Source organism: Prinia subflava, chromosome Z, assembly GCF_021018805.1.
Source record: "Prinia subflava isolate CZ2003 ecotype Zambia chromosome Z, Cam_Psub_1.2, whole genome shotgun sequence".
Taxonomy (NCBI): Eukaryota; Metazoa; Chordata; class Aves; order Passeriformes; family Cisticolidae; genus Prinia; species Prinia subflava.
Window position 1 is genome coordinate 84,248,511 of NC_086283.1, and position 24,142 is coordinate 84,272,652.

Here is a 24,142-nt window from a genome sequence, read left to right on the forward strand (position 1 = left end):
AGGCTCCTGTGTGCCTTTCTCATCCACAAATATAAGAAAGAATTCATATGCTTAAAACTGGTAGAATTTCTCCCTGCCATAGCCAAAGATCTGAAATTACCACTGAGCAACAGGTTCCAAGGAAGACAGATAATTTCAGTGGAAAGAAAGACAGTGCTAGCACTTATAGCTGTGAGACTTCTCTCACATAAATCCAGAGAAAAAATGTGCCTATACAAGGTAAAAAATACTTTAAAAATACTTTAAAAAAATACAAGGTAAAAAATAACTAAACCCACAGCATTTCAATTCATATATATTAACAATACTACATTTGTTGCTATAAGCAACGCTGCAGACCTGTTAGAAGATCAGCAGCATAATCAAATTCAGATTTTCTGTCTATCTAAAAATTCACCAAATATTGTACATACCATATTCATTATAGTGAGGATATATGACTCCACGTGGTCACTTCCATGGTATTCAACCATTTTACTGTCTGCAACCACAAGCGTCTCCACCCATCGCTCCTTGCTGACAGAGCGCCGAGAAACCCTTCTGACAGCTGCATGATTTTGTTCCCATCTCTCCCTCCGATGCTCCTGCTGTTTGAAAAAGCTGTGGGTATCTGGAAGAGTAAAAAGCAATGCTGTCTTGAACATCAACATCAAGCTTGCACTGTATGGCTGTAACACTTACAGGATAATATTAGCTGGAAGTGACTCTTCTGGCTGCCACCCACCTGACCCACTGCAGGGGCAACTTTGAAGTGACACCAGACTGCTAAGGCACCTGTCCAGTGAAGTTCTGAATTCTCCAGGATGGATTAAACACCCATCATAAAGTCATCCTACTCAAGCACAACGAATTACATTGCTAAACAGAGCCAAGATTTAAAAAATTGCATTTGGGAAGCCCTTTTCAAGGAGTTTCTCTCCAGTGGTTTGGTTCTAATCTCTCTAATCACACCAGCTGATAGTTTAAGATAAGGGATATGCTTTCCTCACAGGCAGCTCATTTTCTCATCAGGATGGCACATCAAGTCCAGTGATATGGTACATCCAGGAATGCCTTGTTCTGTGCATGGAGAATATCCTTGACAAGTGGGGACACTTGACCAGCAGGTGTCTTCTAAATACCAGCAGGGCAGCCATGGGATCCTCACCTGCTGCCATCCTGCCTGATGACAGGACAGACACTTATATTCCACTATAATTTTGGGATTTGTGCATCTAACGCTTTTCAGGAAGAAGTCCTTGCTCTGTAGAGTTGCCAGCAACCTTGCACTCTGTTCAGTGGGGCTAATGCCTCTGCACTCACTCCAGCTTTGAATGCCAGATGTCCATATTACCAGGGAAATACCAGAGACTTAAACAGCACAGGGCCTGAAAAGCAAATGAGATGCCAGTTTGACAGAAACTGCTGGCATTTTTCCAACCCATAACCCTGAGAAATGCTTCTACAGTGGTGGGATTTCCCAAGTCCCACGAAGGACCAGGAGCACTTGTTTCTATTACATGTATTGCAGTAGTCCCTTGTTATCTCACCCATGAAAGAGGATATCCTAATTCAAATGGGGAGCATTTCCTGGCCAGAAAGGCAGCTCCAAGTGCTTACAGCCTTTCCAGCATCACCTCTATGACTGTGTGGCAGGGGACAGTTATCCAGCACTACCTCCAGGTCCAGCAGTACCCAGTGCTGAGGAGAAGTTACCCAGACTCTGTGCCCTTGAAGAATGGATAATCTGGCAGCTCGGTCCCAGGTGTAGCCTGTCCACACCAGCTACACCTTTGTCATGAACGAGCTGTTTGCCCTTTAGACCCAAGCGCAGACAGAATAATCACTGCATCTTGTGTACCTAACAAAATGTGGCACCACTGGATGTGTATACCTCTTGGTGTAAAAGATGGTAAGTACCTTGGTTTATATATTCAGGTTTTCAGAAATGCACTCTCTGAGGTCAGCCTGAAAGATGCCTCAATCCTGATAAGGCATAATGAGTACAATTGAAATACGCCACGTTAATAAACAAAATAACACCAACCACATTTAGAACTGAGCCACCGTGCACAAGTGTGCTATACACAACAGCAATGAGCTATCACTGCTCTAACCTGCACACTAACCCCACTAACCCACACTGCAGCACCACTCCAGCTGTCTCCCTCAATCTTTGCAGATCCAGCAATCATCTCCTCGACAGGGGCTACTTATGAGCTGGTATTCATTAACCTCCCTTGTACATTTGCACAGTTTTCAGCATTCTTATTTCTATGAAGCACAGTTCTCATTACCTACATTTTTAAGGGGTTTGTACTGAAAAATACCTTTCCCACAGCTATCTGAACAAAAATCTCCTTCCAGACTGCTGGTAAAGTGCTTTGTTTATGGCCAAATAAAACCTCAGGCCAGCTGTCAGGTTTTCTGTTTACAGCTAGCAAAAAGTATTGCTAATTGTCTGGGCAGCTGATAGCACTGGAGGTAAAAATGTTTAAAGTCATACAGACTGTAGTAGTGAACAACCCTCAGGGCAAAGTTTGAACTCCTGGTTAACCATGAGGCTCTGTAATGTACGAAAATCTGAGAAGAGGTGAAAATTAAATGCCAGATAGCCGGAGGATTCTACAGAAAAACTCTCCACAGTGACAGAAAACCTCCTGTGCAGGGTACATCACCTGGACAGGTGACATCTAAGGACTGGATTCCCACTGTGTGAAGTCTCCTTGCAGCTTTTTTAGTTAGACAAAGCAGAGAGGGATAACCTCTTGGAGCCACACAAAAATACACGCAGTTACGAAGTATAGTTCTACTTCTGCTTTTATGTCTCTCCAAATTTTGACTGTCTCTTTTAACCATCTAACTGTGAAGTTAAATAACTTTACCTTGCTTTTATCTTCAGTGAGTAAAGTGTTACAAGTGATTTCAGATTTACTGAGAAATTACAGGCACCCTGTTGTCCAGGCATGGAGGTCTTGATTGTGAGCCCACCAGTTCAGGACTATCCAAGAAGTGAGGAAGTCATGAAACAATTAGCTGAGCTAGGTGATCAGGCCTGAGTCTAGGAACAGTGCTTCCTGAGGAAAGCCTCTCTTCCATTGTAACTGCTGAGCACAGCTCATTCCACAAGAAACAGAACAGAGAAAGGCGACAGTTCTACCCTGAGAGTTTCCATGGATTTCTGAAGAAGTATAGCACAGATAGGAATAATGCTGGAGTCCTTAGGAACAGAAAAGTAATGTAGTGCTGAGAGTGTAGCCAGAACAGTCTACGAATAAATAAAAACAAGGTCAGTAAGAGACTCAGGTAACAAACTGTATGAAATTCAAGCAGCAGTACTCAGAAGTTTCTAGCTGTTGTGGGAAATAATTTTGCAGATGTGAAGCTTTCATTAGAAAAACTGATTCAGTGCAACAAATAACATACCATGTCCCAATATGGATACTTGATATCCAGACATTTGACTGCATAAGCAGAAGAAATAGTGTAGATGACAAAATTTCATCAGCTTCTAGATAGAAATGGCTGATAAACTTCAGCAAAATGGTTGGGTTTTAAGATCAAATTCCAAATTGTTTTTAGTGAAAATAAAAATGCCCCTTGAAACTACCCTAAAAATCCTTCTTGACTAACAACAACATAAAAGACCCTTAATTTTCAGCTACTAGGAAAGATTTTAAGTTATCTGTAAGATTCAACCATGTAAGAAAAAACCAGTATTGCACAAGCTTCTTCAGAACAGTTTAAAGCTGCATGGTTTCTGTATACGAAAGAAAAGATCTGCCGTCCAACAAATCAATTTAATTTTTCATCAGGTGACAACACTCTTTGCCAGTCCTCTGTAAGAAAAAGCTTTCTAATCTTTAACTATGAATGATCTCACTTATAAAAAAACCCCACGTAAGTTCTTCATTTTGAACAATTCATCCATTCAAAATGAGCTTGACTGTCAAGCAGTTAATTTCTGCTTGTCTTCCATCACTCCAAACTCCCTTAAAGAGCAAACATTACTCACCTCACTTAAAGGCATTATCTGGTATTTCCACAAAAACGGCTTTTTTCTGCTTTTGTTTCCTGCTGGTATTGCTCAAGGAAGAGTGCAGTGTACAGTACAACACAAGGGGACCTCAAGGTGCTAACCACACACAGCCAGCTTTCAACATCTTTGGAGGTGCACAGGGCTTTGAAGAAGCAAGGTGAAAATGTCTGGAAGTTCCCAGCAGAGGAGAAGGACTGGGTGTAGAGGAGAGTGAAGACTGTCATACAAAATATAGTAGCACTGATTTGTGTATTCACTTTCTGCTCTCAGCTTCTCTCTCTTTGTGCAAGAGCTCTGTCATTTTTGCCACTCTATACTGTTCACAGTCAAAATACCGTAACCCTAGACCTGAGGTGTGAATGATGCTAGGTGAGTAACTTCCACACTGCTCATAACTTGCTACATTATGACTCTTCCAAAAACCTTCACTTTTTTTCTAAGACATGCCGTTCGTTTAAGTATTAACAAAATGATACAGTTTAGGGGTGAGTTTTTCAAGAGGTCAATAAACTGTGTTGAAACACATTCATTGTACAAGCAATACTCTCACTCATAAGAAAGTGAGCAACTTTCATGGCTGACCTACTTGAGAAATTAGTTATTATTTACAAATCAAAAGCAGTAAGCAATCCTCTTCCCCTGTTTTAAGTACCCCTCCTGAAATAAACACAGTATTTTGTACACACAGGATCTGCTTATAAACAGACAAAAGTAAGTCTGGATGATGACAGTGTGAGAGTAAGGACTCACATGGTATAATGGGAAAACTGTAGTAAAAATGAAAATGAGTGTGTGAATTCAAAACCGAACAAATAACTACACCAGCTCCTTTTTTAAGCATTCCTAAAACAGGCCAAGCTAAGTCACACAAACGCTTTCTGAGTGTGAAGAAGTGTTCACACAGGAAACTATTACAACTACTTAATCACATACAAGCCCACACTGACAATGCCCAAGTCCCAGCAAAAACAAGCACAGAGAAAGAAAGCTTACAACTCAGCAAGGTTTGTTTAACTTTGACATTCCTGCTGTCAAAAACATGGCATATCAAACAGTGAAGTCACACCACTCTGAAGTAGAATGACGCTAAAATTGGACCTGCCTTGACTGATGCACTTAATCAGATACTGCTGCTGAGTGCTCATTACCACTCAGGCTGTAAAGATGGAACGACAGATGTGCTGGACACCAGGAGGTACACAGAGAACAATATCGTGGGAGACATACACCTGAAGTTGCCAATGCTTTGCATCAGTGACTGTCCTCGTGCCTGAATGTTCTTATTTTTTTACCCAGGAATTAAACCCAAGTCAGTAAGGGACAATTAAAAATTATAGCTGTGTCAGGTATTTTCCTGGGGGTACATTACTCCATGTAATGTGAACTTTCCATGTTCATTCACTTGGCAACTTTAGTGTCTGGTCCCTCTTGCTGTGGTGAAAATGTTAATGAAACTGATTAGAAGAATAATCTACATTTAATAATCTACACATTAATCTAGGTCTTGGTAAAATGGCATCTGAATGCAAATTAATGTGCAGCACAATTCTAATAAATTTAAAGAAAAACAAGTATCCTCTAAACCAGAATACATTCACTGTGTCAGAAATTTGCAGATTACAAATTCTCAATGAACTATGTCTATGTAATAATGTCTCTTACCAAATAATTCAAGAACCGTTAACCTAAAAATAATAGAGAAATGCAATTTTGGGATACCATTATGATGAAAATGAGAATTAAAACATATGGGCTTTATTAATAATCTTTGTCTTTGTACGTCTCTCTGAAAATTCATTCACACAAAATTTATGTAAAAAACCTTAAGAGTGAAATCTTGAAGTAGTTGCCTGCATTGTGAGGGTTGGTCTGATTTTCAGTTTGGCTTTCCAAATAGTATCCAGAAGCTCTTGAATCAGACTCCAAGAATTTCTGTTTCATATTTTTGTTCCAAAAATTTATGTTCCATGAATTTAATTCACATAATAATGAAAAAAACCCCAAACTGGTTACATGCTGGCAATTAGAGGTCACCCATGAGCTGCAGTCAGGACCAAGAACAAGGCTAAAAGGGTACAATGTCTTATTCATTACAACAAAGACACTGAGGTGCTAGAGAGTGTCCAGAGAAGGGAAATGGGGCTGGGGAAGGCTCTGGAGCACAAGCCAGATGAGGATCAGCTGAGGGACCCGGGGGTGTTCATCCTGGAGAAAAGGAGGCTCTGGGAGGACCTGATCACTCTTTGCAACTCCCTGACAGGAGGGTGTGGCCAGGTGGGGCTTGGTCTCTTCTCCCAGGTGACTAGGGACAGGATGAGAGGAAATGGTCTCAAGTTCAGCCAGCCAGAGGTTCAGGTTAGGTATGAGGGACAAGTTCTTCAAAAGGCATGCCAAGCACTGGAAGATGCTTCCCAGAGCAGTAGTGGAGTCAGGATTCCCAGAGGTATTTAAAAGATGTGTAGATGTGGCACTTAGGGACATGGTTTACTGGTGGACCTGGCAGTGTTGGATACTGTGGGATTGCATTTTATGGAAATGGTTTGCTCTGGCTCACCCTTGGAAAATGTATGGTTTATCCCAGGTCTGTACCCTCCCTGCAGTATCCTGTATCTGTAACCTCATTGGCTGGAGAATGTTACCGCGCCCCTTTTGAACCTCTGTGAGAAGAATGCTAAGGCAAGGGGTCTCGCCCTCTTTGCCCCCCTTCCCCTGGAGGCCTCCAGACGCTCCCCTTCCCTTCCCACACTCCTGCAGGACCATGCTCCCTGCCTAGAGTGGGACTCTGAATAAACCCTCACCTCATCAGCACCTCAGCAGCCGTCTGAAGTCTCTTTGCCTGCCAGCACGAGAACACCCACGACCCCAAGGACCCCCCCATAAATTTAAACAACAACAGGATACCAGCTGGAGTCAATGATCTTAGAGGTCTCTTCCAACCTAAACAACTCTGTGACTCTATCCCCTTAGCTTGAATGCTGCAGGTAAGTTTGTGCTGGCACTACAGAACTCAGCAGTGAAAGAAAGTGCTGAAATCTTCAAAGGGTACATGTTTTATGGGGCTTCATGGACAGGAAGAGAGTTATGCACGAGCAGGATTAAGAAATTGGCAGCACAGATCTTTGGAGTGCCCACTAGCTCTTTGAAGTCACTTAAGTGACTTTCACAAAGGCACTCATTGCAGACTGCCCTAATTGCAAGCTCAAGAGCTGGCAAAACCGTAGGAATGGTGGACAGAGCACCAATACAAAGAAAAGAGTCAGAAAAAAACCCCAAAACAATTATGCTGGAAGAAGAAAAGGATAGGAAAGGACTACTACAGATTGTAGTTCCAAAGATTTGAGCACTGAGAATGCTTTACATGGAAGATTTGCTCTTTGCAGGTAGCCTAGACAAGAGACAATGTGGTTTGCAAGCTGTGAAGATTGCAACCAGCCTCTAAAGGGACTAGAGGCAGCTCAAAGGGGCCTTCACCTCCTAGCTTTATTGAGTTTGTGCGTGCAGCCGCAGGCTGGGCGCTGTGGCACAGGGATTGGAGAGAGTCATTCCTCTGGCACAAATGCAACTTGGGCATCTTTTAGTATTCATGCTCACACAGGGAAGTTCAAAAGACCAACTGAATCAAGGCCTAGTAAACATTAGCGGTCGTCTCATCATGAAAAAATAACTGAGAAAACGCATTTCCTCGTGAAAAAATTTTACTTTAGAAATCTGCAGCTCCACTTTTATCAGACACCGAAGTCCATATGGTACTGATACCTACCAAATCCTAATATGAAGGACCATTTTGTTCTGTTTCCAACAGAACCAGAAGCTGAAGAACAGCAACAGAGTCAGGTATGACAGCGCAATTCTCTCCTCTGGACTGTAATGTGCTTTTTTCCACACTAGTCCATCCTCAGCCAGGGTTTCCTGTGACTTGACCAGGGATAAACTGTTGCAGAATTGAAGGGGAGCACTTGGGTTCCCCCATAGAGAAAAACAAGAGGTTTCTGCTCTCTCTTGCTTTCTTGTTTAGCTCACAGAGTCATACACTAGCCCTCTGCAAACACCTCAGTGTGTCTCTGGAGAGGACAGACTGCTGCTCCCATACACCCAAGGGGCCCATATTGGCTTTTTCAACCTCACAACAACTGAAGAAGGTCTTCCTCCCCACAAACTCCCTTTGCAAAATGCTCCCTGTAATAACCTCATCATGCCAAAACCAGTATGTTTTAAGGGCTTAAGGAGTACAGGTGCCTGTCTCAAATACTGTCAAGGCCACAGATGGAACTTGCTATAAATCACCACAGTGAGCACCTGAGTTAAGCACAGAAGGGAGGAATTTGCAACAGGAAGGCGCTATTCCAGGCCTGGCAGCAGGATCTGGTTAGCACATCCTGGTTAACACATCCAGACAGAAAGTCCTCCTGTGGCAAACGGTGCAGAAGGAAGCACCTGCTCATCCATGTATCACCCCACGTTATGGGAACACCACCTGTGACCATCCTGTGGCTCCCTGGAACTTGGGCTGTATGAAAGTGGTACTCGAGTGTAGAAGGACCAATGGGATGGTGCTTGATCCATAGGTAATGACTATCTTCTGCTTGATCTCACCCTCCTCCATCCCCCCCCCCCTCCTACTTCTATTTCTCTACCTCATTAAATAAAATCTGTATTGTTAACTTCAGCATATGGTCTTGTTTGCACCTTTATTCGGGCAGAGGCATGTCTCACAAATCGAATCTTAACATATGCCCAGCACTGTTTTGCCTGCTTATGCTCCTCCATGCAGAATCACAAATTTAAGTGGGTTTAAGGGCCTCCTCTAGGTCCCCAAGACCCAACCTCTGCACCACAGGAACTCCTCACTGGCTCATCATTCCCCTTCTAGTTAATAAAGCAGAATCAGCCACTTGCATCTCTCTGTGCTTGCAAATGATCAGTACAGAGCCAGCTGGAACCAGCTGCTCCTGCCTCCTCTCCAGGAGGGATAGGAAGGAAGTCAGAAGGAAGTCAAGAGGCAAACACAAAGGCAGTGCAACACAGCTGGGAGATGCTACCACTCCTGCGATTACCCTGGCTGCTGAGAGGTTCCAGAAGAGGATATAGCCTCCCTGCACACTGAGACTCTGCTGCAGCTCACAGCTTCACCCTCACAAAAGCTGAATTTCAGCAGTTCGGTAAGAAACTATGTGTGAAAGGCATGGCTGAGAACAAAAGCTATTTCACATCATCCCCACTTCTGAACTACTCCTTGTTCTGAGCTTACAGCATTCTTATGCACCTCCTTCCCTAACTCCACCTCTTCCTTTCTAAAACACCAAACAACTCCTCTCACTGAATACTCGGCAAGGTTCCAGCTCAGCTGTGATCCCCAGGAGTCCAGGCATCTGAACCCATCACACCATTTTCAGGCCAACTCTCAGATGTCAGCACTCTCTGCCCTGACATCTCCACTGTGCACAGACTCATTCTGGGTCAAAGATAGCTCAGAAAGTGCTGTTCAGCTCACTCCCCAGGAATCTCCAAACAGCTCTAAGAGTCCAAACCAGCAAGCAGACAGTTGAGCCTGTCAGACCTGCTGTGACAGAGTGAATGTTCATGGCAGAGGCACAGCCCAGCCGTTCCTCTCAGCAGTCAGGATCCAGCCACTCTGAGCAAGAGATTGAGTAAATTTAATGTATGTACAAAGAGTGCTGTGTGCTACTTGGCAGCCATGCCAACGAATACTGAGGTATTTCACTGATTAGCACAAATGTGATCTCATTGTGTGGGAATAGTGGCAAGCATGAATATCTGCAGTGTTTCACAATGAGAACAAATGCCAGCTCAGCACTTACCTTACAGACAAAAAAGTTACATGGTGAACCAGAATATATATTGTAGAGAATATCACAGGCATTTTCTAAATAAAATTCCTCAGGCAAAGTTATTAAAGATGATCTCTTTATGTTCACCTTATAACCTGCCTGATTTTGCAGCTATTCTTTATGTTTACAATGTCAGCTTTCTGCTACACATTCTGGCACTGGATTAGTATTTTCTGGGTATTTTATCATTAAATAAGTTACTCAAATAAGCTCACATTTGTAAGAAATAATAGTTTCTAGTTCAGCCTTCAAAAAGTACTGCATTGACTGTGACATATTTCAAACAACCTCCTTCCAGATGTCAACAGAGAGCATACTGAACATGCATATGCCAAGGAATTGAGGAGCCTAGTTGAAACTATCCCCGTTGTTATCCCTTTTTTTTTTTTTTTGAACTGCCACCACAAAAACATTGGGCAAGAAGATAGATTTATCTATTGTAACTCCCTCAGATGTAAAAATAAGTCAAGAATTCGGATTACAACACATGGATTTGAGAGAGTTCTCCAGCTGTAAGATGGTAGTCCAGTTATGAAGCCCTTAATAGAAATAGATCATTTCAAATCTAAGCATAAAAAAGATAATTTTTTTCTTTAAAAAACTGTTTCAGATGTAAATTTGTACCTGCAGAATTGACTGTTTAAGAAATAATCTGACCTCAGTTCCTAAATATTTCAATAAAAATGTATAAGGATGCATGTTCTTATATAAATTAACAAAGCATCCAGTAAAACATACACGGGGTTATTTCACTGATCAATGGCAGTGAGAATTTCCTGGGCTTACAATCAACAGTTTAAAACTGTCAGTTAGCTGCCTTGAAATTCTGACTTATAACACAAAAGGGCTGGAGACAGTTTTTGAAAAAATCTTCCTCCTTTTTTCAACATCTTATCTAAAGTCTGTTAACACAGAATACAGATCTCTGCTTCTTTCAGAACTTACCAGGAGGTAAATTCTCTATGTTAGCTGCAGAAGAACCTATGGTACATCAAAGAATATATATCATACAATTCATTACCAAAAACACAGTGGGACAAGGAGGTGGAAGAAATGTACTCTAAAACTAAATATAAAGCATTTACAGTAACCCCCATAACTTTTAAACAAAACTTTTTCAGTCATCCAAGTAGCTGAGCAGGAGGTCCATTAGGGTCCCTGTACAAATTGCCGAATTTTGTTTTAGTGCTGCATTTCAGCATTTTATTTAGTTTATTAGTATAAACACATTCCTTTTCACATTTGTTTTCTCAAAAATATTTTTTCACAGTTAATAGGCAGTGTGCACTAAAAGGACTTGAAAGCAATTTTAAAAGCTGGAAAGCAAGACAGTAATCAGTGGTTTGCAAATGCTCTGAAACTTGTGGGAAAAACAGGTGTCCTTGGCTTTTAGTGAAGCAAAGATGAGATCTGGTACTTACAATAGCTATTTTATGTATTATTGACATTCTCAGGATTTCTCTAATGATCCCATTCTACAAACTGTACTTGCTTATTAATTCACTATAGCTAAGTTTATATGGGACAAACAAGAACCTGTTGCAGCACACTGGACATGGCCAAGCAGACAGGCTGAAACACAACAGAATTCAGGTCAGTGGTGCCAGTTCTGTGTGTGAATCAAGGAAAAATAGCCTTTTCTGAGACTCCCATATTGCCAGAGCCATCTTCGCTGTGCTCCCTGCAGCCTTCACCCCCAGCAGCTTCTGCAACACCATGGGAACCTTCTCTACAGGCAGGATGCTCAGCTCTCCCCTCTGTTTTACTCATGCCAAGCAGCAAGCTGGTAGCTAACTGCAAGCTCAGAAAGTTCTGCAGATCTGGCAGAAACAGCCACCTCCATGCTGAGGAGGGTGTGTAAAACCTACTGGACCACATAGTGTGATTAGAGAGCAAATAAGGCAGACCTGTGCTTCCAATGTGAAGGGTAATCCAACCCTGTCTGGCAAACACATTTTATCTGACAGCTACGGCTGCTTCGTCCCATCCAGCCTGTCACTGTCACTGTCTTGCTCTCACCTCAGGATCTTAGAAATACAGCAGTAGCAAAGCAATTTCTGTAGCAAGACCCAAGCCTACAAGAGAAGCACCTCTAACCATTTCACCTGCTATCACTGAGTTTTACCATGTAAAAACCTTCAAATTTACAAATCAGCCTGAAGATGTCAATTGATAGTAATATTCAGAAATAATTTACCTGTACTAACAGAGCAAACAAATAGGTAGTGCCATTTATTTTGTAGTATAACTCATTCGCTGTTCTAAAGGACTGCACAAGCCCTTAGGTTTGACTCATAAAGTTACATTTAGAGGACTTAAATTTTAACTGCTTTTTTTCCCTTGCTTTTTCTAACATTTTGAAGAAAACAGCACTTTTTCCAGACATCACTCAAAGCCATCATGGCTTATTTTCGTTATGAAAGGACTGTAAAAAGCAAGATGAACGTGAGCCATTTTGTATAAACAAGAGTAAAGGCTGCAGAGAATGGCTGGATCCTAGTCCTTGCCTCATCAGCCATCCTTAGAAACACCCAAAATAAATACATATTTCCATAAAAAACTGTAGGCCGTTCGCTCCTCTTGGCACCATCACATGAGATGAAATTTGAAAGAAAGATGGGGAAGGGAATAGCACTGAGAGGTGCTGTCATGTGTCAACTTAGTGAAATTCTGTGCCTCATTTTCTCCATCTCTCAATCCTCTTGCACCTATCTGAAGACCTTTACGCTCAAGGTATGCTGCAGACACAGAGGCCATGTTCTCATGAAAGCACTCCATCAAGTAAACATTCCCTGCACTGAAGTTCATTATTCATGAAAAAAGCAACTATAGTTCACCCATAATTCCTGAAACTTGACATCTCAGTTTTAAATGTTCAAACCACAGTCCAAGAAGTGTAAAGTACCCCAACTAAATCAATGTATAATGTCTGTGATGTGAAAGAGAAACAGTTATAGAAAGACTAACAGAATAGTCTTTAAAGTGGTAATTAAACAATAACTTTTAATTAGTTTGTTTTTGGTTTAAATTACTACGGAAAAGATGACAAAGGAAGTCTGGAATTATTTTGAAACAAAATGCTGTTCTTTCAAGGTTTGATATGATACCATTAACACTGCATATGCTATAACCTTCTTATCTCTGGGCTTACACAACAGAGTTTATTTGGCCTTTCTCTGGACCACCTGTTATTTTTTCCATTCCATTTCTCCACTGTATTTAAAATACCAGTAACACTAGTGTGCTCAAAGAAAAAAGCACATGATAGCATTTTGAGGGGCCTCCTTGTCCCTGGCTGAGGCCAAATGTTTTGTATATCAGATGACATTACCAAGCAATACAGCCGTCAAAGGCTCAGGCTCAGGCTCAGCCCCAAGCCGGCTGTGCTTCTGCCACAAACATCAGCACTTAAAGCACAGCTCTTACGGATGGGAACCTCCCCCCAGAAGAAGGGAAGGGGTTGGTTAGCCACCAAAATGAATTTTGCTAATATGATATCTTGATAATCTTAGATACACACTGCTGTTAACATTTTCTATCCTTAGAAACAATCCTGATAACAACATTTGCCAGCTTCACGACATTTTGAGAGATGACTGTTGAGGTTCTTCTGTTCAACTTGGCCTGCAAGATTTCATTTGTCTGACTAAGCCACTGAAGAGGTACTCGTACACAGACAACAGACATCGAAGCAGGGACAGACTCAGTCCTGCAGCTGGGGAGAGCTGACAGAGGCATCTGCAAACTAGAAGGAGCAAGAGGAGCAACAGCATAAATCACATCCTCTCAGGGGAGGCAACCAAAAGCATGTCTGAGGTGAGAGGTCAATAACTCCTGCCACCAGGTATCTTGCATGAGCTATCCTGTTGGCGTAACACCACCTTCAACTGTTCTGTGTCACACTTAGCTATTTGTGAATACCACTACAGGGCTAAAGGATATTTCCAGTGTTATCCAGAGTTTTGAGGGTGACTTTTTCTTTTGATTCCCGTTTCCTATTAGAGACTGATTGTCAGAGGCAACATAACCTGTTGAATGTCATAAGCCCATTAATTTACTTGTATTTCTGTCATGCGTGGACTGGAGGTTCACCAGCAACACAAGCTTTAATTAACTGAACTCCCTGTGTTCACTACCTACAGAAAATTATGCCAGAATCCAGAGAGGAGCAACTGGAGCTTGCACACTAAAATGCCAAGAAGTTTGAAAGTGTTTGCCAAGAACTGGGTTTGAACTTTGAAAGTTTTACTCCTGTGGAAAGAAAATCAAACAAAGCCCTGCCAACTGACTGAGCTCCTGTTTTTTTCTAAATGACTATTTCAGTTTTTATTTGCAAAAATTCCCTTGCTCCTATTCTCTCCAGGAAGCCTTAAGATGATAAAGGTATGTCAACGCATTGGACCAGAAAGAGGGAAAAATGCACGTTTACCTGAAAGAAATATATTAACCTGCTGAGTTAATATTCATCATAAAACACTATGAATAATTATAGCTTAATGAGAGAAAAATATCCAAAAAATAGATAATGATGACCAAAACCAAGTTATAACCCTAAGCTGAGGAAGAGGTTGTTTAGGGATTCATTCCCTAATATAAACATTATCTGTGCTTGGACAACTTTCAGCTGCCCTGTCAATGTCACCAGTGCAGGTTTTGCAGGAAACTCCCTTTTTTTACTGCCCTTCTTTCCTGTGACCTCCCTGACAGGTGAAATTTCAACTCTCTCATCATCTTCCATTTACTCTGAGGAAGACCTGACTGACAGAAGCACCTCATCATGGGCAATAGATGCATTGGGATTTCTTTCTGAAAAGAAAATGCCATAAAGCAGAGAGTGGTTCAGAGAGTATTTTATCTGGAGAATGTCAGGCAAATAATGTCAGGCAAAACATACATAGAATGACAGGAATGATCCCTTGCTAAAACTGCAGTATTTGAAAGAAGATTTTGATTCAAATCCAAACCTCTACAGAGCTGAAAGGAACCCAGACTAGGGGCTCAATAGACAACAGTGCAGATCAGAGAGGAAGGAACTTGATTCAGCTTGTTTTAAAGTTTGGGCAGGCAAGAAACTTGCTGCTAATTTCAACTTCGGCAGAATGGGTGACAGGCTGACATTGTGTTTTAATTGTGTTTAAAAAGTATTGAAAATATAAAAATATCTCTCGCTGTAGCTTCAACTCAAAAGCTGTTCTGCAGAAGACCAAAACATTAGACCAAGTCATTTTTTAAAGAAAGATTAATAAAGGACATAAGGCTTTGGATTTTTTTATTTTGCACAAAAATTATTTTTGGGACAGTGTTCCTTGACATTGACTAGAACAGCTTAGAAAGACTTTCTGTAGCAGTCTAATCTATGTGTATGAAGACCTCATCACTGCTGTTTAAAGAGCACAGGAATACCTATTGTTTTTTCAGCTACAACACCTTATTACATCCTGTTTGCTGAAGTAAGTTTAGGTTGAGTATTTGCATGAGAAAAAAGTGGTAACTCTAAATGAGATCATGGAGGGGAAAAAATCAGTATTCGCTTCTATGCTTTTTCATAGAGAAACCTGGACATGCAAGAAAACAGTTCCACAAAATCTTCAAACAAGTGCAGTATTTAAGGGCACCAACTACAAACACTTTCCTATACCTTTTAGCATAGCAATCTTCTGTCCACTTTTTTAAAAATAAAGATAGATGTCTATTTCTTTGGGATATTTCCATTTTTTAGAAAAAAAATGTATGGCATCTATATGACCTTTTAGTGAACAGTGTCTCTCCAGTCTGTTATTTACATACATTTTATATCAGGAGAGTACATAAATACACAGGGGTGCAGAACATTTGTACAGCCCAAGTAATTGTGTGTGGTGTGGGATAAATGCAAATGGGACCCCACTTATCCTTAAAAACAAGGGAGCTTACAAGTTAACTAAAGTAGTAGTGGATATAAAAAATAACCTCCCAAGTTATGCATTTCCCCTCTTTCCCACCTAAACATAAAGCTAAAATCTATACTTAGAGGAATATTATAAATGCCTTTGAAGTTCAATTGCTCCAAAGGTGTCTCCCCAAGCACACAAAATGGATCCAAGTTCAGGAAGCTGCTGGGACACAAAGGGTGGAGAACACAGCAACAAGCAAGGAGTGGACAAGCTGCAAGGACACAGTGTTTCATGCAGAAAAACTGAGCTCAGGCACCTGCTTAAAGTGGGTAATCTAGAACAGGAGGCTCATCAAGGATATGCAACTCCAGAGAAAATAATTCTGGACACTGAGCTCGTATCAGTTCATCAGTCCCACAGAATGAGTACAGCACTTCTGAGAATAACTGGAAATCTGTCATCTACCCAGAAATAATAAGGCAATTTTAGTTTCTTATTAGAAGGCTCACAAGGAGTTCAGTATGACTGAGAAATCTGGCCCTAACCAGACTGAAGGTTGAACACCTCTGCCAATACTACTCCGTTAATGGATCAAGTGTTCTGAGCAAATTTTCAAACTCCTGCACCAAAAGTGTTTTACCAAATGCAGCTTAGCTTTCTGGGTTTTCTATTCCATCCATGAAAATGCTGTTTAAAATTATTCAAGGCTATTGTTATTCTACAAAAGGGAAAGGGATGGATGTGATATGTAACAGTTTAATTTTAAAGTGTACTCTTGCTTTCCAAATAAATACTGAAGCAATTCAACATTTACATTACCAAGGTATTTGTTTACCAAAGCAATTGCTAAACCCAAGAAGCACAATAACATCACATACAGTTTGATAAGGAAAGCTATAGGTATAGACCAAAAGCACAATATATTCCTCTGAAACAGTGCTGCTCAGTTAGACCTGCTGAATTAAGTTAGCTTGGATGCAGACTGAGACTCCTCAATCTGATGAGTAGTTAAGCAAACTTTCAACGAAGACATGGAAGGGATCACAGACTACCCTTAAAACTAAAGGAAATCAAGCACGGTGTAGCAAACGCTATTTCTTTCATGCGGCACAGTGACTGAACAGAAAGACTGGTAAATGACAATGAAGAAAAACTTTTCCCTCTTTATATGTTTGAGTAATATTATTTGGAAAATGGCTTGTCACAGAACTTTAAAATTTATTCAGTCTTTGAGTGAGATAGTGTATATGATGCCTTTGGTGGCAACAAGTGACAATTATCACCTTATAACAACAATCCTATGTTGCTACATTTTTCTCTCTCACTTCCTGCATAACACAAGCACTTAGGGAATTCACCTTGCTTCAATTAATAGCTGAATTAACTGGCACCAACCTCAAGTGAAATAGTGGAAGTAAAATTCCATCAGAAAAGAGAAGAAAATGAGAAAACAATTGTGCAAAAGCACAAAAGCAGGTGCCAGCACTCTGCCAGCACTGAGCCATCTCAGGCCCTTGCTCAGCACAAACTTCAAACCACTTGGGTAAACCTCTAGTTTGACTCCTCCCATTTAACTGGAGAGGAAGAATGGCAGAAAATACAGTATTTTATTCCTTTCTCCTCTACTTGTACTGAGAGAAACTAAAAAAACCTCCAGTGTATTCCGAAAACCAAAAGAAAGTTAGAATCCTTTGGTTTCATTCCATGAGGATGACTGGGGAGGGGGGAGGTGTTTTGATACCAGTTAGCAGCAATTTTCTCATTGACTGCTACAATAAACCAATTCTCATGTCCTTATTTCCCAGGTCCCCCACCTCTGAAATGCTAAATATTGCTGTCCACACAAGGAGGCACTCACTTTTTTCAGTTCAGTGCAAACTGTTTCAGAGGTGAGAGATACTCTGTGTTCTTCTGCAAGCTTTGCCTTCTTGTTCCTGCTTTAAAATAGAGGTTATTCTAACTGAACAACCCTATTTGCTCTTTTTTTTCATCACAAGCATCTCATAAACAGCTTAGAAGAGCAAGTAGTAGGAAGAAGAGCCATGCAGGGAGAAAGGTGCTCTTCCTTAAACTGAGGTTGAATTAATCTCAGTTACTAAATTTTAATGTGCCAACTTACCATTCTATGAATAACAGTCTCTGTGTGCTGGAGAAAACAAGCTGATAAAGCTGAATTATAACTGATGTGATTAAACATAGGATAAACAAATACTGGGAAAACATCACCAACTTTCCTTTAAAATCAAGAAGCTACAGAGCCTCTACCCGGAGTTGTGAGCTTTCAACAAGGAGTTCAAGCAAAGCTGCTTACATTGGCCACAATGGCCTTCTAAAACAAGATAGGTTATCACTTGAGAAAACATTGCCCTGAGGTTTTCCCCCTTTGTCATTCAAGTGATTAAACAAAGGATTTCAGGGTCAAAAGCCAATATTATTAGTTCATTCTGTACACTTGCAAGCATAAAAACTGAAGAGAAGCCTTTGACAGTATCAAGTTAATCATCAAAAAGCAAGACCACAATTCAATAAAGTCCTGCAGTCAGACATAGGAAGTACATCAGGTAGTCATTGTCTGAAACAGCTTAATGGCATTCTAGACTTCTGTTGAATTAATTATGCCATCATCACTCAAAATACTTATGAAATAGTTTTACATAGACAATGTTGCTCTGCTCCTTTAACTCCCCACACCTCCTTATCATTTCACACAGCAGCCAGCCTCTTCTCTCTTCCACCCCAACTTTATCCTATCACAGTTCCAATTTTGTAGGAAATTTGCTTCAAATGCAAAAAAAAATGATGTAACTTCTCTGCAGACAAGGAATTGGAGGCCTGTGTCAAACCCAAACTAATCCTAACTTCTGATCTATCAAATACTTCAATGCCAAAATGAGGGTAAAACATATGACATTTTTAGCTCCAATTAAGCTCCAACATATGACAAAAAGCTCCAATTAAACATTCTCAGAGATCTATTTTAATACCCTAAAGTTTTCACACCTTAGTTATGTATCACAGCCTTCTGCAGCAATCACTGGGTTTCAATCTGAATAAACTTAACTGCCCTCACCCTCTGAACAACAGCAACCTGTCCTTCTCTTCAGCCCAAAAAAAAAGAAGTCCATCTGTTTGTAACAGCCCCTCTTAGTAACACTTAGGAAGAGTTTCATTACATCACAGCATTTTCACTTGCAAACTTCACAAGATTTCTCTCATTTTGAAGCTCACAAGCAAAAACAATATCTTGTGACAGGCTGCATGAAAACAAGCAGAAGAAATGGGAGATCACCTCTTTTTCTGTAGAAGGTAGGATAACTTCTCTTCCCTTACATTACATCTCAGAGCAGTGTTAAGTTTTTTAAATAGCCTATTTAGAAGAATAAAACAATTTCCCAGATCCTCAGTTTCGTCTCCTGTGGGCAACAAAGGATTAGAAAGGTTTTTTTAATAAGGCACAGGGACCCTTCTAATTTATCTTTTCTGCTACTTCTCACACATATTCCAAATGGTACAGTAGGACAGGTGCTAGCAGTGCCCAGTATTGTTATGCTGCCTTCAAGATCAGTAACTCAATTTTGCATGCAGCTAATGAGTGAGTCAGCTGGCATTTGCCTGAGCAGCAATGGGAGTGTGCAGCACAAACACTAGTTTTAATTTACATCATTTGCTGCAATGATTTTTTTCAAGTATTTGAAACTGTTAAAGATAATACCAATTATAAAATAATTAATGTAATTATTGCAAGACTACAGGAAAGTCACTGATTCTAAAATATTTTTGTATTTAGGTGAGATAGGTAACAAGCAGGTTGGACTATGGATATTTATGCAGTTATTGCCACAGTAAAAGTTGTAAAAGTTGTTGCACAAGGCTTCTTCCAAGAGACACAGATCTTGCATTTAAAAAAAACCAAAAAAACTGGAAATAGACTGCACAGGAGATAAGCATCCTCTACCTATTCCCTCCTGTAGTAATTCCTTTACTTTTAATTTGTCTGTACAACTAGTCTTTATATTCCTTGCCTTGCCTAAACAGGTTAGTTTCTGACTAAAAGATTTATATTATCACCACTCAACTCTGTACACTGCCTCATAAACATCAAGGTGATTCAACTTCTTCAAGTAAAAATCACCACCACACTTCAACCTGAACACATGCTAAAGTAAATCACAGAAATAACTCAAGCATCTTAGTTTAATTTTAAAAAGCCTCCGAGCTCAAATAAACAAATGCAGACACTTTGTATGATGAATCTCAGCCCACAAGGTTAAAATGTCTGAACACCAGTTCCTATAAGACATACAGTAGGCAACTCCTCATCTGCTAAGCCCCAGCTCAGCAGTTGCTGAGGGTTGGAAACACAAAATGGAGTTTAACCTATAAAATAGAATTAGTTTTTACAATTAACTGTGAACTGCAAATTGGAAATGCTTTGCCTTGAAGTGATCCCAAAAAGCATTATTCTAATCTATCTGTGATAGATTAGATACTTGTCATGATATCTGTCATGGGGCTGGCACCAACCTCAAAAGCACTAAGTACATGAAATCCTGGAAAGGTGGCAGAGTCAACTTTAAAATTTATTTATGCACAAAGTATTCACCAAAGCCTAAGTAGTGAAGACATCTGGCACAGAAAGCAAGAATTGTATTGCAGGAGAAGGGAATCCAGGTGACCTCATCCCTGGTAAGTAACAGCTGTATTAGTTATCCAATACAGCCTTGTCTCTAATGGGTCACAACTATATGCAGTAAAGATAAGTGTGATAAAAGGGATAAAAGTGGGTTAGCTGGTGAAGGGAATCATCATGGAGGATCATGAACGTGAGGGCCATGAAGAAGGAGACAATCACTGATGTGAGGTCAGTCTGGGTCTGCAGTTAGAGCCTGTTGGAACCTGCAGTCATAGTCTAGCTGGGTAAAAGCCTGCAGTCAGAGTCTGCAAACTATTACATGCAGTCAGAGTTTTGCAGGAAATATGCAGCAGTCAGAGGCTGCAAGGGAAACCTACATTAGGAGCTTGCTGCAGCCAGAGTCAGTGAATAGTTGGAGTCAGGATGGCTGAGCTGTAAAGATGAATGAACCAGGACCCTTTTCACGTTGTGATAAACAAGAAGTCTGCGTCTTGGCTCCTGTAGTAGTTTCATGTTCACCAATTTTAACTTTTCCTGGCTGATGCACTAAATTTGTGCTTACTCTTTTTTCTTTCTGTGAGATAGACTTTGGGGAGGAAAAAGGCAAACCAGGCCCAACTTGAAAGTTGCAAAGATAGTTTTATTAACACATACTAAAGGAAGGGAAAAAAAAGGAAAAAAAAATGAAATTAAAAAAAAGGAAAATTTGAATCTTTCAAAACCCTTCTCTCTTCCCCACAACCTGTTTACTTTCCCACAACCAACACAGAGAGACAAAACTATGATTTTCAGTCAGTTTCACCATTTAAACATAATCTTCCACCACTTTGGGATGGAAGTCTCTCTTGATGTCCCCCATGGAATTTCCCCACTGTTTTCTTGCGGGTTTTAACTGCCACAAAACACAGCCACCCAGCAAAACCCCTGATTCTGTGACCCCTCCCATTAGCAGTTTCCCAGGCTGTCTATGGGTCATGGGTCTAGACTTTTGCATATTAGGGTGTCACCTTTTAAAGATGCACAACTCAAAGGATCAAGGGATTCTTCTCAGGGAACAGAGTTACCTTCTCACTTCTTCATCAGCACAATGGACTTAACTCTATCTCTGTTCAAGCATCTCATAAGATCAGTATCACTTAGTCCATCACACACCTTTGTTCAACATCTACACACAAATTTGCACATCTCCCTAAACGCATATCTTCCCATGGTTTGAAGGGATATGTTAGTCCAGTTTCCATGGTTTACATCTAGAGAAGTCCAGTCAGAAGTGTCCACTTCCTCAATCTCTCCCTCCAATAATCTTTATCAGTTCTTTTGCTGATGTCATATTATGCTGTCTCTCTAGTGTTAAATCACTGTCTTTCTCAGGGAAAGGGTTGGAGTTCTGAAAGCTTCATCTTGCCCAGAAAGGGTCAAATCTGCCCAGGTCTGCGATGGTCAGTGTGATCAGCTGCTCTGAAGAGCCTGGGCTTTTCTTCTCTCCCCTCCTTTCCCTCTCAGCCCGGTAGTCACTGGAGGAGGGGGAAGGGGAAGGGGTGTCCTTGCCCATCCCCCGGTGGCAATCGGGGTGGGCTCGGCCCAGCTGGGCCCAGAGGTGTTATCAGGGCCCAGCTCCTGCCGCTCCCTCCCGGCTGGGCTGGCTCCGGCCCTCCGGCCGCCTCCCTGGCCAGGCCCTGAACCCACTGCCCTCCAAGGGAAGGGAGCAGCAGGGCCAGGCCGGGCTGGGCTGTTCTAAGAGAATGGCCCAGCTCAATGTCACCTGTTTGAGTGGCCAGGAGGAAAGGGAAGACTTGTCCTCACTCCGGATTTTATATGGGTATTTCTCAAAGTTGCATCTAGCTTCCTCAATGGTCCAACAACATGTCAATATTCAAAAATGGGTTCTGATAGGTGCCAGTCTAGAAACAATCTTCAGGTCCCCCTTCAGGGGACCATTTCTACTTTACCAAAAAGCCAAACTGGGTCAACCTATAACAGCTCCTTTCTACTCTTTAACAAGAGGGCTGCTGCAACATGTATCACTTTCCTTTTTTTCTGTATTTCACTTCTAACAAGGGCAACTATCCTGACAATATGCAGTATCAATAGAAGATGATAGTGAATTCTTTTTTCTTCTATCCCCACTCAGAAATAAGGTAACAAAACACAGAATGGCTTGGTTTGGAAGGGACTGGAAAGATCATCTAGTTTCAATTCTCTGCCATTGGCAGGGACATCTTCCAGTAGACCAGGCTGCTCAGAGCTCCATCCAGCCTGGCCTTGAACACTTCGAGGGATGGGGCATCCACAGCTTCTCCAGACAACTTGTTCCTTTCATCATCCTCAAGATAAAGAATTTTTTGCTAATCTCTTATCTAAATCTACTCTCTTTCAGTTTCAAGCCATTTCCCCTTCTCCTATCACTTCAAGCCCTTGTAAAAAGTCTCCTTCCATCTTTCTTGCAGGCTCCCTTCTGGTACTGGAAGGTGACAATTAGTTCACTCCAAAGCCTTTTTTTCTCCAGGGTGAAAAATCTTCCAGCCCTCTGATCATCTTGTTTCTCTCCTCTGGGCTCTCTCCAGCAGGTCCCTGTCCCTCCTGTGCAGGGACCCCAGCTCTGGATGCAGAGCTCCAGCTGGGTCTCACCAGAGCAGAGCAGAGGGGCAGAATCCCCTCCCTCCCCTGCTGCCCACGGGGCTCTGGCTGCAGCCCAGGACACAAAACACACAACAGAAAAGTTAAGGCCTTTTGAGGTATTGAGGTACAATTATTATATGCTGTCACACAAAGGCAAAAAATATAATGAAGGAAATGGTTTTACCCTCATGCACTTTTTCACACTGATTCTTTTACTATTATGTCAGCCAAGATCACTGTTTGGTCAAAAGCAGATATTACCTATAAGGGCTGACCAGCTCAGTTAAAAATAGAAATATAAGTTATAGCTTGCTACTTTATTAGTTCATAAGACACTACTTTTGTTTGCTTGCAGTATCACGAACATAGTATCACCAGAAATAATTCTGTCACTTTGGAATGAATAATATCTGACAGGGAGTTTAAATTGACAAGCCTATTAGAGCAGACTTTGCTAATCTAGGTGATGCAGGGAAGTTATGCTCTTTTTTTACAGTGCACAGCCAGTCTTTTTCTGCCTCATTCTACATGACTTTGAAGAAAGATACAAGAGGCAAAAAGTGAGAGGTAGAAAGAAAATAAGCAGACCACACAAAGCAAGTTCATGGCATGGTCCTGAGGATCTCCTCTGTTCTCTCCATGCTTGAAATTCCTGCATACAGATGTTATTTCATCTGTATGTTACTTCATCCATAAAAATAACCTGGAAGACAACAGGCGAGAACAACTTCTTCATTCTTCACGGCCAAATCTAAGCTAATTTCTCTTGTCTAGCCCAGCAGTTATCAGAAAAAATGAAAATTCAGGGAGCTATTTGAAATCGACACCAATATAAACATCACCTTTAGACACTCCTGGTTTTTCAAATCCAGGGTTATTTTCTATGAAGTAGATACATATTTTTATTTGATGAATAATAAAATGGAGCAGCATTCATAGTAATTCTTATGGCTTCCCCTTAACTTTACCTTCCCAGTATCACAGAAGATCGAGTAACTTCCCCCATCAGGTTTCTCATGTTTTTCCCGTTACCACTGTGCACTACCTTGGGCCAGCAAGCAAGAAGTGCAGTTCAGGTCTATGACCAGAAATACAGCGGGGTCAAGTTGCTCTCTGCTTCTTTAATTTACCAATACATATTACATAACAG

The 24,142-nt window shown here is 41.1% G+C and overlaps 1 protein-coding gene across 1 annotated transcript in view; it reads right to left on the reverse strand.

Annotated features, from left to right (window-relative positions):
- ADAMTS12 (ADAM metallopeptidase with thrombospondin type 1 motif 12) overlaps positions 1–24,142 on the reverse strand; it is a 149,987-nt gene that overhangs the window by 72,609 nt on the left and 53,236 nt on the right. Inside the window, exon 4 of the mRNA XM_063422663.1 lies at positions 414–610. Coding sequence (XP_063278733.1) covers positions 414–610 — 197 coding nt within the window. The remainder of the gene's footprint in view (positions 1–413; positions 611–24,142) is intronic.